The 16,639-nt window shown below is 35.5% G+C and overlaps 2 protein-coding genes across 3 annotated transcripts; one reads left to right on the top strand and one right to left on the bottom strand.

The window, feature by feature from the left end:
- Positions 1-351: 351 nt before the first annotated feature.
- Positions 352-3,639, top strand: LOC128212172 (uncharacterized). Of its 2 annotated transcripts, none has more exons than XM_052917479.1 (2): positions 352-479; positions 1,729-3,639. In XM_052917479.1, exon 2 carries the CDS (start codon positions 1,761-1,763, stop codon positions 2,955-2,957), a length of 1,197 nt encoding a protein of 398 aa, XP_052773439.1. In that variant the 5' UTR covers positions 352-479; positions 1,729-1,760; the 3' UTR covers positions 2,958-3,639. The 2 variants fall into 2 exon arrangements, with proteins under 2 accessions (XP_052773439.1, XP_052773440.1); XM_052917480.1 differs by lacking the exon at positions 352-479 and adding an exon at positions 1,455-1,549.
- Positions 3,640-10,713: 7,074 nt separating this feature from the next.
- Positions 10,714-11,882, bottom strand: LOC128211720 (homeobox protein Hmx-like). Its single transcript, XM_052916748.1, has 2 exons — positions 11,663-11,882; positions 10,714-11,180 (listed from the first exon to the last, which is right to left on the bottom strand). Exons 1-2 carry the CDS (start codon positions 11,880-11,882, stop codon positions 10,714-10,716), a joined length of 687 nt encoding a protein of 228 aa, XP_052772708.1.
- Between the last annotated feature and the right edge of the window lie 4,757 nt (positions 11,883-16,639).

The raw sequence follows: 16,639 nt of genomic DNA, 5'->3' as shown, positions 1-16,639 counted from the left end.
TGGACGTACCCAAGCACCTTGCATAAATATATTATATATCTATCTTTCTCTATAAAGAATTTATACTAACTTATTCAGGAGATTCTGAGGTTGGAAACAAGAAACCTGTACGCCTTCAACATACGATAATTAGTCGCTATAACACAACGCCATTCTCAGTGCTCTACCGTCGAACGCGCATTTGCTTTTCAATAAGCAATCAAAATAGAAACGCTTTTTCACAGTATGTCACAACTTGAGCTGGTCATTATTTACCAATAATAGCATAGGTCTTAAGCCAAAAAATGTGTGTGGTTTTCTTTAAGATTTAAGAGTAGTGTATAGACAACTTGTAACACTTTGAAACCTTTTGTTAGACCAATCGTTTATAATTTAAAATCCAATATCAGATAGTGCAAAACAGTGTACGCAAAACATCGGTGATGACTTAAGAATATCTCTTTCTTTATTTTATGATGGTGGGAATTTGATATAAAGTGGTAAGTTTAAGACATTTCTTTACAACTTAGATTTTATCTTGTGTTTTAAATTGCATTATATTAAAATATATAAAAGTTATGGCACTGTTCATTGTTAAAGATTGCGTTATAGTAACCATTGGGAACTGTTATAACAAAACTTTAAAGAGACACTCTTATTCAAAATCAATACATACACTTATAACAAATATAAATTTTGAGTGATACACCCTCAAATACTTAATAAATAATGCATTTATGGAAAATATTTATTACTACTAACAATTTATAACCGTGTATTTAATAGCTGTAAACGCAAAAATATTAATTTAAAATGATTGGTGAATGCTAAAATATTTACTGTGGTCTTCTATCGTTTCCTAAGGTAGAAATACCGTGTTTTTATTTTTTTATTTCAAATTAAACTGAGTACTCTTTATAAGAACCATTGTTTTCGACATGTATTCAGCCCTTTTGATATATCAAAACAATTGTTTTATTTGTGGTAAATATTTTTGGGAGTAAGAGCGCATCTTAAAGTGAATCTTTCGCGGTTCGCTAAAAAAGTTATTTTTCATGTTTTCTTAAGTAAACAAATAAAACGGGATAACTGCGCCCAGTTTCTACCCGAATAAGTGGTATAATTAGTACAGCATAAGTAATTAATTACAACCAAAAATATTTGTAAATATATTTGTTTATGAATCACACTGACAGTGTGTCGTTTACAGTAAAACCATGTTCCTGGGTAAAATTGTTTTAAGTAAACACTTCAATGTATGCACTGAACTCATAACAATGTATAAATCTCATTTATTTGATCATCAAACAAAAATAATCCATTTTATCGAACCGCGTACTTATCTGGCGGCTCGATTTCAGAAGATCGCGAAGTTGACCTTCTGATTTGCAATTTAATTTAATTTAAATAGAACTGAGTTACTGAATATCCAGCTGAATTGGAATTTTGATTAAACATTTATGTTTGTGTGTTGTATCAAATGGATGGTTATGGTTGGGGTTTTCTAATTCAAAATAGAGGATTAACCACCAAATTACTGTCATTTTGGTCGTTATATGAAAATCACAAGGTGTAGTTTGCGTATTCTAAACAAAATGATGCACAGATATGTGGTTGTTTAAATACAATATAAGCTATTATGATGTTATTGTTGATATATTAACAATTCGCACATTAGCTAACAGTACTATACCATAAACAAGGTTGTTGTGAAGAGTTTAATTTCTTTATTTGTATTTGCCTTTGCAGTGAAAACTTCAAGAACCCGATAAAGAGCGACCATGGACAGTACAATACAGGCAGCTGTGCTCTGTGTGGCGATCGCCATCACATTAGTTTTCAACGTCTTCGTCATCGTCCTTGTTGCGTTACGTAAACGTCTTCGGACGCCGGTGACCTTCCCAAGGAGCATTATTTACGTGTTTATTGCCGTGATAGACATTTTAGGGGCCCTCTTCTGGACGCTGTTTACTGTGTTAGAGGCACTGGATATGAAGTTATTACAAGATCACATGAACACTTGCAAGGCTCAAGTGGTTGTTATGTTTATTTGTAACCTCCTCAATGCGCATGTGCTAGCTGCTCTGATGTTCGAGCGTTTTTTGAAATTGTTCAAGCCGTCTAAGCACCAGGAAATATTTTTTGACTTAATCGTTATTCTGTTCCTGGTGACGCTCCTCGTCTTCGACACAGTCATCGCCAACTTCCCAACCTGGGGCTTCGGAGAGGTTTCCTTTTTTGAGGACCAGAACCAGTGCGGTGTCGACTTTTCATACTCTGTGTCGCACTTACAGTTTACGATTATCCTGCATTACGCACTCCCGCTTGTGCTGGTAATAGGATTTTACGTAGCCATTAACATCCGGCTGTGCACATTACGCAAACGTCGAGCCCCCAATGGTGACATCATTGTTGAAGAAGATCTGACAGTAGTTGGGGATTCGTACTCCGACCGTCTTAAGGCGATGTACTCCAAATTCAAAGATGCTGGGTCAAGTTCAACTAAACCGAAGGTCAAGGAAGAAACCAAAGGTTATAACAACGATGGTTACCATAGTGACGAAGATGTCGGCTCCTCCGACGAGGAAAATGTGAACGGAGAAAATGTTTCACAGAAAAAGAGCAAGACCGCAATGAAGCTCAAAAAGACTCACTATCTCGCTAGAGCCGACGTAATGACAACCCACATGTACGCGCTGATGTCGCTCCTCTATTTTGGAATGTGGACACCCTACATCGCATGGGCCATCATCCACACCTACTACTACTACGACACTGCAATGAGTGCTGACGTAATCCTCACGATTGTGATTCTTACACACTTTGGCGCTTGCGTGAAAGTGCCCCTCTACTTCCTGTCGGAGAAAATGCGCGCGGCCGTCGGCAAGACGTTTGGTTGTGAAAAGAAAAAGAACCGGAAGACAGACTTTGATGATACCAGGGAGAAAAAGGCTGAGCAGACCACGACGGAACTGTAGCTGTGTGATCACGTGTCCCACATGATGAATATTCAATAGCTACGTTTTTATTGGTATTGATATTATTTAAAAAAAAGGTAGATTATACTATCTTGAATTTGTTGCAAACAGGCATACAACAGCAACACCCATTTATGATTAGCTAACATAATAAGACATTTGTGAAGACGTTTGTTAAAACGTTTGAAGCATGCTTAAACATAATATTGTACAGTCGGTCGTATCATTTCTGATTCATGAACTCTCGCTTTAAATCTTTGTAATTTTACTTACTATTATTTGTTTTTATCTTAGTTTTTTTTAAACAACAACAACTTTTTTTGTTTAAAAACGATTGTGAAGAAACTTACATTAACCTATGCTAAGTCACTCTCGTTGGTACGATGTTGAGAGAGTGTGGTCTAATTGGATCTGATGTAAACCTACTTCTCCGGCTTGCTGACCACCTATCAAACTCACATACGCCCAGGCCGGGGATCGAGCCCGGGACGCATTGGTGTGAAGCTAGTGCGTTAACCACTGCACTTACCGAACAGCCAAACTGTTTGATATTGTTCACAGTCCCTTGTATCTTTAATAATGACATTGTAATACGCATGCTTAAATTGTTATCGGAACTTATACAACTATGTTACCGTATGTTGTAAATCTGCGGGTCAGATATAAACCATTTTGTGCTTAATGTCTTATTCTATATTCATCCACCATTTATATCCTTTCAGTAACATAAACTCAGTTTAGTTTCAATGAAACATTTATTAATACCATTATAATATGCGAAAGAAAATGTTGCTAGCTGGGCTCGATTTTCGGCTAGGGACTCGATCTTCAGCTGGACTCGATTCTTGTCTGGGCTGCGCTTTCTTATTTCCCGTACGGATACAGCAATTCATGCGACGCTTGTTTTTCGACATTTCCCATGCGCATAGTCTAGCTCGTCGTTAATGATGTACAAACGTTTTGATTAAAACCAAACATGTTTAAGATATTGACTTGAAACTTTTAACACAAGCACATGTCAATACCAGGTATGACATGACCTGATTCCGAGATGCCATATGTATCACTTTGTAAAATTAATATACATTAATAAGTAATGGCATAACTCGCGGCTGGAATATTGACTTGATATCATTAGTGTGCCATACAGATACACGCCATGTAGCTCATACATTCGAAACACCTCGGCCATTTTCCATCGAATACAACCTCGGATGTATGCCGTACATCAGTAGATGTAGTACAAAAAAAACGTAAATCAAAAAATTAATTGATTGTAATTGTGTATTAACGTGTATTTTGTATACCTGAGTTTAAAATGATTGCCAGTGAAGTGTATTATTGCATAAGTAATTGATATTCCCAACAGTAAAGTCGTTAAGTTAAATGCTAAATTGAAATTACTATCTTCTTGCAGCGTAGTAAAATGTAAAGTATTCTGACATTGTATACCGTCAATATACATCCGAGGTTGTTTTCGATGGAAAGCGGCCGAGGTGTTCCGAATGGTAGCTCACACTCAGTGTATCACCTGAATGCGTGTATAATTACTGCACCCACAACCCGAGTTATTGAAATCATACATGGGTGCTGTACGCGAGAGTATACGTTTAATGACGAGGGTAGTGTGTGACGTAACGGTTCAGCACCATGTTGTCAAGGACAACGTCCAATAATTAGCATGCGTATAAGTCATTAGCCTTGGTATTTATCCCCACGATAGGAATTGCACGGTTACGCTCCGCCTTTTTGTTACCGTTCCGATATGGGAGATGATAATATATAGAGCCCCCCCCCCCCCCCCCCCACACACACACATGGTTTTGTTGCAATTATCTATCCATGCAAAACTGAAAAAAAAATATACTAATTACAACATCAAAAACATTCACATAATTTTGATGATATTGGTAACAAACTTGCACTTGCGGCTCCAAATTCTCAAAGTTCAATTTTTATATATATATATATGGGGAAAAAGGTAATAAAAAAGCCCAAAACGCACCTTTTCCGACTACAATTGGTAACAAAAAATCCTGAGCGAGTAACACCGAATCCCAATGCAAACAGTTTATGCCATATTCTTTCGGTTCTAAGGAAGGGCGCAAGTCAAAAGGTTTCGCCACTAAGTAAAGCACCGTCTAACGTCAATTCCTGGATTCGCCCCTGACTTGCAGCAATGGTACCTAACCACATCACGTGTACCAACTTCTACAACACAATGGAAACTACAGCGAAGAGCCCAAACGTATAACTATGATCATGTGTAGAGGCCTAGCAGACACCGGGAGACACACAGCGTCACCATGTCACAATACAACTGCAGACTTCAGAAATATTCAGTAAAATGTACTTTTGCAAAACATGTTGTAGCTTTCGCTTGCTTGAGGGGATATGCTGCCTTCAAATATTTAGTTGTATTGTTCATAGTTATAAAACTTAAAACATTAACACCATTGGTGAATTTGACTACAAACGTTTCAACTTTCGGACCAATCCATAGGATGATATCTGTTAGCGGGTTTTAAAAAGATTACAAAAAAAGTATTTTTTTAACATTAAATAATTCTTAAAAAACATAGCATCAAGGATGTTGTGATATATATGTGTATAGTCCTAATAGAAACACCAGCAAGTTAAAATATTCTTATATACTGTAGTGTTTACTCGGAACTTTTTTTTAAATTTATCAATGATTATGTGATATTTCACTAGCCAGTATTTTAAATTTGGATAATACCAACAAAAATCTAGATTCAATTCGTTTTGAAATGCTCGATTGGTTTTTGTACTATTTGTAAAGAATTGTAGGTTTTAGTGGTTGTAATATTTCCTGTTTTTATCTATAGTCTCGAGTGCTACTCGTAGCTCCAAAGGGTTACATCTATTATTATTATACCTCACTTATATTCTCTATGTTAAATTCCCTATACCCGAGCGGTCAATATTTTTTTATTATTATACCTCACGTGACCTGCCCATGTTAATTTCTCATATACCCATCATGGGCAATTTCTTACTGTCACACTGACAGTACCGTTTTGACCGGTTGACATTATTACTGTCACATAGCACGCGCGTCTAATTAGGCATGTGCGGTTTCCCAATTCTGAGGTGGTAAGCGCTTATTAAAATGTGCTGTAAATCTGGTACCTTCCAGCGTTTGCAATATTTCCAAACGACATTTGCAGAATAATGTTATCTAGTGTAAACAAACAATATATATATGTGTGTGTGTCAGGACATCAGAGGCAGTGGAAACTGAATTCTTAACCCTTAACCTTTTGCCTCTCATACGGAGGCCGATGGAAATACATAAGTTGAGTCTATAAAGATTCCAAAAGTACAAAAAGGTCTAAAAATAGGCATTTTTTGGTTTCCCAAGGCTGAGGTGGTAAGCGCTTATTAAAATGTGTTGTTAATCTGGTTACAACCGGTGTTTGCATAATTTCTAAACGTCATTTGCAACAAAATGACAGCTAATTATGTAAACAAACAATAATTACAGAATAAATTATGTACATGAATAAATTGATTAAATTTGAAAGTTGTGTAATGGTAAAAATCTTATATATGTATATAAATGTAACTGTGTTCGATATATTAAAATAAATATTGCATGGCTTCCAGTGTGACAGTACATATTGTCAACATGAGGGAAATACTGTTACCCGAGGCGAAGTCACACTGGAAGCCATGCAATATTTATATAATGTTTTATCAGACCAACTTTAAAAATCTGTAACCGTGATATATCGACGGATCTTCATGAACTAGGATTGGATGGTTTTGTTTATTTTCATTTACAGTTTTTCTAGTTCATTCTTTACTTGTTTCCGCCTCGACTTATGTTTATAATACACTCACAGCGCACGTGCATTTCATGCCTAGCTCCGTCATGGCAGCAGTGTACATACACACTGTAATTTGTCCTGCTTCTAAGTATTCTTACTTAATATATCTCGTGGCTCCGGAACGCCTGCCATGAATCGCGAAAGCTTTAATGTGCCTTCAGAGAATGTTAATGGTGCATCTTTGACCATGCTTGGAAAAGCTTCAAAGTTTAAAACTCTATAGTGCTAAGTGGTAACGCTATTTCACAACTAGAGAACCATTCTGACGAACATTAAGCAGCATTGTACGTTGTCGGTCAAGCGAACGTTTATTAAGGAAATACTACTTTTTGCTTGCTCTTCTGTTCTTATAAAACGAAACGGAAGTTTTGTCGAGCAAGGCGGCGGGTACTGATTTCCTTAATAGTAGTTTAGTTGATCGGGTATGGGTGGATGGGAGGCCTAGTACGGCAGGAGGTTCATGGTTTGACGGCAACGGAGATGACCCGTAAACGAACGGAATGAATCACTGGAAATCTATAGAAGCCAGCAACGGTGTTCATGAGCAGTGTAAAGCGGATCATACGGACGATATGTATTGGCTTGATAGAATCTGTGACGTGTAGCCCTGTAACGCCACATAGCAGCATCGCCGCAATCACAACGCATAAAGCAGAAATTGCTAATATGGGGCGCAACTGTGCCTTTTTGCCACATAAAGAGGATTAACTATACCATCTATTAAAAGCTAGAAATAGAGTTCTAATAGTTCAACAAAAACGTTGGTGATGACGTAAATGATGATGATGATGATGATTATGATGATGATGGTCGTGGGGATGATGATGGTGGTGGTGGTTGTGATTGTGGTGATGATGATGGTGATTGTGGTGATGATGTTGTTGATTATGATGTTGATTAAGATTAGGTCGTAGCATATTACTGTCATTTTGAAGAAAATACGGGAAAAGTAGGCAGGCAAATTGATCAATTTTAAGGTAATATTTTAAAGTTGAGCCAAAATTGAAAGTTGAAAATAAATTATGGAGTGTTCACATCTACATTCTCTTGGTTACAAATGACTAGTGCATAAAACCACAATCAATGAAAGAAAGACGTCCATGATGACCCTATATCAGTCATCTGAGTCCTCTTGTTTAAGTGCCCCAAACTAATGTTGTGTTGATTTTTTTGGAAACAAAATCATTTTCAAAAGTTTTCCTTTTGTTGCCCTGGTAACCAGAGATATACGCTGAAGACCTAGACGTGAATAAATTTCACATAACCACAATTATCAGTGGTTCTTGACATTGAAATAATTCTTAGCTAATCTGAGCACAAAGAGCTGTGAGGATTGTTGGATTTCTGTTGTTTGTCCGTCGTTAACAATTGATTTTTCTAGAAACGTTTAAAATGCCGTTGAAAGTGCGCATTGTCAAGTGTACATGCCTGTCAATCTGACAGAAAGGCGAGAATATATGTAAAGGCGAGAATATATGTTACGTCATACGACGATTCAATTTTCTGATTGTCCCTAATGAAGGTGTTGTGCGTTGTCGTAACATTAATCCCGCCATAAATCGGGCCAAACGTCATTTCAAACGTTTTCGCTGAAAGATCAATTGGTTTGGTTCACATTTAAACCGATCTTACTAAATCTTTGTCAGAATTTACGTCTCAAAAAGTCTAGTTCAAAGCTTGTTGAAGTGGACACATAAAACTAAGTCCGATCTTGATGAATCTTTATCAACCACTATTGTACTAGTATGTGTTTTAAAAAGAAATAAGCGGCGAAAGTGTGCCTTTTTGCCACATAAAATGTCCTGTTTATGCGTTGTAAATCACCGCATAAACGTGGTCGACTTCGTTTATGCGGCGATGCTGTAATGCGGCGTTACATAGCCCTAGAATAATTCACAGTATCTGCGATCGTGGACAAAATCTCAAATAAACATAAACTACTGACAAAAAAGAGTAGGTTAAAACAGCACTTCGTGAAAACCCGTATACGACAACGCAAAATCCCGACGTCAACGTGACATGTTGAATCTCATATTCTATGTGGTAGCGTGGTATCTCTCGGCAATTGAATTAAGAAAACATAAAGTATATATCGTTACTGAATTAAATTATGTAGTTTCATTGAAGTCCGTAACGGCGGTACTTTTGGCGACCTGTCGTAAAGGTGTAAATCGTATTTAGGACTCATTTAACTGTCCCTTGTACTTAAAATGTTTGAATTTGAAAAAACAAAACAAAAAACAAACAAACAACAAAACAACTTTCTGTTATATATGATTAAATATGTACATAGATAGTATGTCTTAACGTGTATACACTATTAAGTAATATTAGTAGTTATTATATATAGAAATACTATTTTAAGACGATTCGGTCATCTGTGCAACATTTTAGAATGGCACCCAGCATGATGGATAGGTTTAAACATAGAACAGAGCTAAAAGTATTTTTTATTGTAATACAATTGCTAAATTCGCGTTGTTTTCTTTTCCTAAGTCTCTCGCACTGACCATTTTCATTTAAATGTTCATTATTCACGTGTATTAAATACGTTTACCGATTTTTTTTATATAATTAACCGTAAATATATATTTAGTTGTCCGGTTTCACGATGCTTCTGAAACACGTGCATTACTCATTTCAACTAGAATATTCAAGTCATTTTGTCAATTGTTGAGCCAAGTGAATTCATACATCTGTTTTGTCATTGTTGCCTGCTTATGTTTCCTGAATGACAAAAGTTTGCCTTAACTCAAAATACATGTATTTTATATTTTATATGTTTTTCATGCATATTTTAGACAAATTCGTTTCATCTTATCCTATATGTAGAGCTAAGGTTAGACAATATTTAAGGGTAAGGGGTGAGTCCTCGGATGAACCACTTCTTAATCCAATTGTGAAACACACCTTAAAGACAAAACAATACTGTTCGTTCCAATACACATGCACATATGGTCCCAAAACTTGACAATGCGTCTTACCAGGTTTGACAAAATAAAAGTCTTTATACACAATGATGCATCATATTTCCTGTGGCAAACAGAATGAAACGCCCGAGAGTTTCCAGGGTTAGAGAAAAAGGCCTTTTCAAGACATTACCCTCCTCCAAACATGTGTTAATTCAAACCATTGATTAGTTTAATTATTATTAGTTTATATTTTGTTGGTACGGTATTAAACCTGACTGTGTTAAACCCTCTCCCTCATGTAACGAACTACCGAAATCCTGCCTCACAATTCATATTAAATCAATTTGCGAGTCTTTTGGTCGAATATCATATTTTTTTCTTCAGTTACTTTCTCCTGTGTTCACAACCTCATTGACTCTCGCGTGCCATAGAGGTTCAGCATTATGATAACCATATCGTTTAATTCGTTATTAGAATAAACTTAATTAAGTTAGATTTTATGCCTATATCATAAGACTGACAATTTATTCCGTATGCAGAGTACCATACATATAGCAATATTTACTCAAGCGATAATGAACAAATTACTGAAAAATGCCCCCGATAAAGGATTTTTTATAATAAATCAAGCTATGTGGTTTTTATTAAAAAAAATGTAACGCTTCTTTTTCAAATGAAACAGAATTATATTTCATGTAATTTATTCATTAACTTTCTTAACAATCAAACAAACATAACAAAGCAAATTACAAGAGTTTTATAGATTTACATCGCACGTTATTGTAACAAACATATATATATATATATATATATATATATATATATATATAATATATATATATATATATATATATATATATATATATATATATATAATGTATTCACTTTTTATATACAAATATACATGCATCTCTTTGATACACATTCTGTCATTTTCAGAGAAGTTTATCGAATACATTTTATAACAATTACAATCCATACTACTAAGAGTTAGTAGAACACTGGCTGTCGAAAGAACGGAAGTGGCGGGAGTCCTTGCTGCGTTCTGTGCGCATGCGCAGCAGCGGCCGCCATGCTACTACACAAAAATGGCGGCATATACACTGGCGTATTTTCGACAGACAGTCCCTTCTCATCGCCGTTTAACTGAGCTTTCCACTTGTTTCGCCTGTTTTGAAACCAAACCTTCACTTGAGTTTCTGTCAAATTCAATGACGTCGCAATCTCTGACCTCTCTGCACTGGACAGGTAACGTTTGGCGTCAAAAGCAGCCTCGAGGTAGAAAACTTGCTGTCTTGAAAATACTGTCCGAGTTTTCTTCTTTGCTTTGCATTTTGAAATCGCTGTGGTCAATCGCTCCTCTGGTGATGAAGTCATGTCTTCATCGTGTGTTGTTGATGACGTTTTCATAGGACTGTCAAATACATCGCCACTGTCGTCGTCATCCGAATCTTCGCCTAAAAATATATATTTAAGTTTTAGAATATTTGCATGACGCTGATTTTAATATATGGATTTTGCAGACCACATTGCTAAAATATATTTTTTTAAATGTCAGAGTTAATGATACCTTAAACCAAACCGTATTTTGTGACAATGTTGTAATAATTAATACCGTCTATCTTACATTTTAGTATTCCAATCATGTGAAGTAAAATAAAGATAAAATCAATTGGTCCACTATTATCATTATTATTAGCCTTGTATTTATAAAAAAAAATACATTTTAAGATTTAAGATATATACAGAACCCTCTTTACAGTAATATTTCGATTGATATATTCATCAGATTTTAATAAAAACAGATCTTCAAAAGAATACTTAAATCTTAGGTATTCAGTCTGTTCTTAGCATTAATATACTTTTGAAAAAGTATTGTTCTCGTTGGTAAAAGAAACCCCTAATTATTATAAACATTTTTGTTTAAATGTGTACTTACTGTAAGAACTGTTCTGGCCTAATCTCTCAGCGATCCCCTCTGCTAAGAAGACACGGGACGCCATCGCGTTTCTGACGTCACCAGCAGACGGGGCTGTAACTGTGACGTCATTTCTATACGGTGAGTACTTGGAGGTGTTTTCGGGCTTGTTACTGCTATCTTTGGAAAGAATGCTTTCTATGGAAAACGGCAAAGTCTTTTTAATATTATTTCCTTCCATTTTTTCCTGATGGCAAAGTCAATAGTAAACACACTTTTTCGAATAAACGCGAAATCCAATGCGGCTTTTTGCAAACGCTGATTGTAATATAGTGGTCACTAATATAATTCAAAATTAAACTGTTTGGTTTTTTAATAAAATTCAAACTCAATGACTTATCACTTAGCAATGGTTCGTTTTAGTGAAATCAAACGGTTTGACATTTGACCACTGGTCATTGCATTTTATATCCCCGATTATAGGGGGCGGTGTGACTTATGAAATTAAACTCTCGCTCTTTGGTGTAGCAATCTTGATCAAAATTACTGATAACCACAAATGGTAGTTCAGCATTAATAGAACCAACCCGTTTATGTCATTGGTTTGACCATTCGGACAATAATTGTTTAAACGCCTGGTTTTGTCCAGGGTGGCACGGCTTTACACTTAGGGCTCGACCTGCGATGGTCCAAATTACGCCCAATTCATAGCAAGATTCCCGAACCTGATAAACTTTCATGCGAGTTAGTAATATACCTTACAGAATGCTTTGATCAGAGTAAAAACAAGATGTTTATCTTCTCCCCGCCAGCCCCTAGGTTATAGCATGGTCGAAGGGACCCTAGAATTACGTCGTACCGGCTCGGCCATCGGAATGCGAACATGCGACCGAGGGGCGGGAACCGGGAGCCCTAAATTGGCCCCTTAAATGTTACGATTACAGTGTAGATTCAAGACAAATGGATGGACAGTGTCTCGCACGAGCACGGACCCTAATTGGGATTTTATTAACTATCTAGTTACAACAGAAGGACTCGTCCTGATTGATTGCCTTTGTTATATTAATTACCCACAATGCCTCTCCAGATGCCTTTGACAGTGTTTGTGCTGTTTAACTTTTACTTTCCATTTGATCATATTCATAAATGTGGACTTATAAATCACAAGGATAAAGAAAGGCCCCAATTTCTTGAAACTTCTTAAGAGGAACAGGCTTATGTTGCTTATTTCAATCAGCCAAAAATACATACTTAAATTTGGTTTTAAACTTTTGATAAATGGAAACAAGTTTCCTGTGATTTTCAAAAAGATAATTTATAGTTTAAGTCTTAAAACCCTGAAAAGATGTATTTTACTCAAATTATAAAAGAACGAAAATAATGAGCTAAGCTTAATCTTGTTTTAAAGGACTTTAAGTGACACTCTTATTCAAAATCAATACATACACATGTATAACAAACATCAATTTTGACCGATAATCCTTTAACTATTTACTTAATAATGCATATATGGAAAATATTAATTACTGATAACAAGATTGTAACCGTGTATTTAATAGCAGAAATTGCAAAAATGTAAAATGATTGGTGAATGCTAAAATATTTACTATGGTCTTCTATAGTCTCATAAGGTAAAAATACCGTGTTTTATGCTCATTTCTTTCAAATTAAACTCGGTATCCTTCCTAAGAACCATTGTTTTCGACATTTCTTCATCGTTTTTGGAATATTTAAACAATATTGCTTATTGCTGTAAATCTTATCGGGGAGTAAGAAGGCATCTTTAATAAATATCGAGAAAATGAGTCAAGTTTGTAAATTATAACTGGCTTTAACTTTCAGTAAAATGTAAGTTTAAAGATCAGTTTTTAACAACATGGTATTCATATGAAATTAATGTCATTAATGTTTAATAAAAATATCAAAGGCTATGAAAGTTATCTTCACTCAACTCCTAAGACACTTTTTTATCCACTCATACAGTTGAGAACCAAACAAGGTCAATGAGAGGAACTGTCTAATATTCAACAAACTGGGTGTCGAATTACATTTTTGATTGCAATGTTTTATATTTGGCAATGAGCGAAAGCAGAATATTAAAAGACATCTAAATATGTACAAACTGGAACACTTCTTAATGTAATAATACTTTTTTTTTTTAAATCTGTGTATAATGTTAGAAAGTATTATCTGACAGAATCGTTGAACACCATTTCTTGTAATATATCGTTTACATAACGTGTTTTGTTGTAGTTAGTATTATTTATGAATTAAAAAAAACACACACACACACACAAAACCACTAGGCACTTACAATCCGGTCATTCTTAGCTTCATACATGTGGAATTTGAGTCCAGGATGTTTATTAAAGAGATGAACCCAAGTGTTTGATGTATGAAATACCTTTAATAAATGATAATAATTATACAGAACAACAATTGGCACATAGAACCTGACAAATAGCAACTGGCAAGAATAAACAACACCTGGCTGAACCAAGCTACATTACAATAGATAAGGTGCCTTCTAGTATGGAAAGCAGGTTGAAACATGTGAATTGCCCATTGCTTTGCTATTTGTCAAAATATATTTTCCCATGATTTCTACATTTTAGCGTTGTGCGGTTAATGCAGTGTTAAGGGCACTCGCTTCTAACCAATCCGACCCGGGTCGGGTACAATTCCCGGCTCGGGCGTATTTGAGTTTGGTTTGCGGTCACCAAGTCGGACGAGTAGGTATTCTACAGTTAAATCGGTCCTTCCATAATTCGTTGCAAACGTGAATCATCATTTAAACTAAATAACTCATCTACGTGTATTGAATGTAAGGCCAGTCTGCTATTTGTACCATGTCAACTTCTAAACGCTTATGTCGATTGTCGATTGCCACTTTGCCAGTTATAATTTACTGATTGTCGATTGCCACTTTGCCAGTTATAATTAACTGATTGTTGATTGCCGCCAATCTTGTTAAGCCTTATTTTATAACTACATTTACTAATGCATGCTAAGACGTTTTGACAACCAACATTACACTTTTACCACAGAAATAAACGGAAACTCTCCATGGTATTCTATCAAGCACCATTTACTAATGATTAAAAATATACAATAGGGTAATTGGCAAGTAGAACATGGTACAGAAGTAGCTTGCAATGAACAACTAGCAATTAGCAATATTAGATGCATGTCTCAACAGATTTCCAGGTTCTCGGGAATATTATATACCAGTGATATAGAATTCGTAAACCTAAAATAGCAAATAGAATAACACAAAACATCTTATACTCATGTCATGTGAACTTTGGGCAACGTGTTTTTTATTGAATATATTTTGCTCATGTTGTGTTTCAAGTTTTGCTAGAGCTTCTAGCTGCAACATTTTCAGTTTTAATTATTTTGCTGTAACATATCGGATTAATTGCATTGTTAAATTTTGGAAAACAGAAGTGTGCAGTTAACAATAAAATAAATTGAACATTTATAAAGACGTCCTTATCTGCTATTTGATCAACAATAGAATAAAATATCTCCACTTTATGACAACGTTTTGACAAGTACTATTCAATTCTGTAAATTATTGCATAAATAGAAAACCAGCAATATGTCGAATCCCGACACCTAGACGTGTTGGCATTTACACTCTTTCTGTTGAACGTTTCAAAATGTTCTCACAGTTACGCGAGAAAATAGCCACAAAACAGATCGGTTAAGGTAGATAATATCTTGCAATTGAATCAAATTGTAATAGATATTTAAATTACTAAAACGAACCGCGCGATAAGTACTATTATCGCGCTAAATATCGCGAGAGTGTTACCTAAAAGCCGCTACCCTATACTTAAGAGCAGACCCTTTGGCTCGCGATTACGCTTCCCTATTGTTATTATGAAATAGTTGTACCAGCCTCTCTATTCCCCATCCCCATCACCGAATGCCATATATAACCGCTATCACATCATCAAACTCAATATTGATACAGCTAAAATTGACTTTAAATAGACATATAAATTCCTAAAGACCAATTTTAAAGCATCCTCGGGCAGTTTCACCATTACCAGCGCTTAAATCGCGTCATATACCCTAAATACACGACTATAGTAGAAAGTGTGGTAAATATTGTTACAAATTTGTTTAATTTGGCGTCGTTCTGATCGTGAGGTTTCACGAAAATTGCTCTTTTCGACTTAAAATTAATTGCACTTGACCACTGTCATATCTTGTTCATTAATCGGTCATCGTAACCAGGATCACTCAAAGTCAAGGGGTTCGTATTCGACCGGGCAGCGGTATTTCTTTTAATAAATACTTAGTCGAAATGTGAAAAATAAAAATCAGTATAGTTATATTAAAATAACGTGTAACAACACTTCATTAAGTTAAAACGTAACTCCACCTTTCGTTAGGTTGATTAAATAAAGAATTTATGAACGTTCATGACTTTGTTATAGAATCCGTGCAAACCACTTTGAAGAACCTGAAAAACATCATAAAAGTAATAAAGAACTCTAAAAGTACTTAGTGTTTAGCCTCATGCCTCCGTCAATGAGATCGCCTTATTTATTAAGCAGCGCTCTGACATCTAAATACCCTTAAAACCTAGTAATGAAACAACCACATAATTCCATTCACTTATTATTTGGTGTTATTAAGTAAGTTATTTACAGGCACATGCGTTCACAATTGCTAAACTAAATGCATTCGCGCGGCATTTCGCCCTAAACACATTAATTAGTAAGCATTTATGGTATTCTAATCGTTAAGTCGGCACAAAGCTACAACTAACATATTACATATTATGAACAAAAGTCTGTTCAAACAATTATAATACTGTATTCCATTGCAAAAGAAAGGGATTATGCATTGAAAATAACTTTTCACCTTCCGTACCCCCCCCCCCCCCCCCCCCCAAGATCTATTGAGTTTTATTCGAATTTAATAAGATATATGCTCATTTTGGAAGAATAATTATAACAAGAAAACAGTGAAGCACTGTGG

This window comes from Mya arenaria, chromosome 12, assembly GCF_026914265.1.
Source record: "Mya arenaria isolate MELC-2E11 chromosome 12, ASM2691426v1".
Lineage (NCBI taxonomy): Eukaryota > Metazoa > Mollusca > Bivalvia > Myida > Myidae > Mya > Mya arenaria.
This window is presented reverse-complemented; position numbering and strand designations above follow the sequence as displayed.

What these genes read in the sequence shown, in the direction of transcription:
- LOC128211720 (XM_052916748.1), bottom strand. Translation starts at nt 11,882, where the DNA reads ATGGAAGGAAATAATATTAAAAAGACTTTGCCGTTTTCCATAGAAAGC. An exon ending in AGGCCAGAACAGTTCTTACA is followed by an intron (nt 11,181 to 11,662) that starts GTAAGTACACAT and finishes ATATATTTTTAG; the next exon opens with GCGAAGATTCGGATGACGAC.
- LOC128212172 (XM_052917479.1), top strand. Translation starts at nt 1,761, where the DNA reads ATGGACAGTACAATACAGGCAGCTGTGCTCTGTGTGGCGATCGCCATC.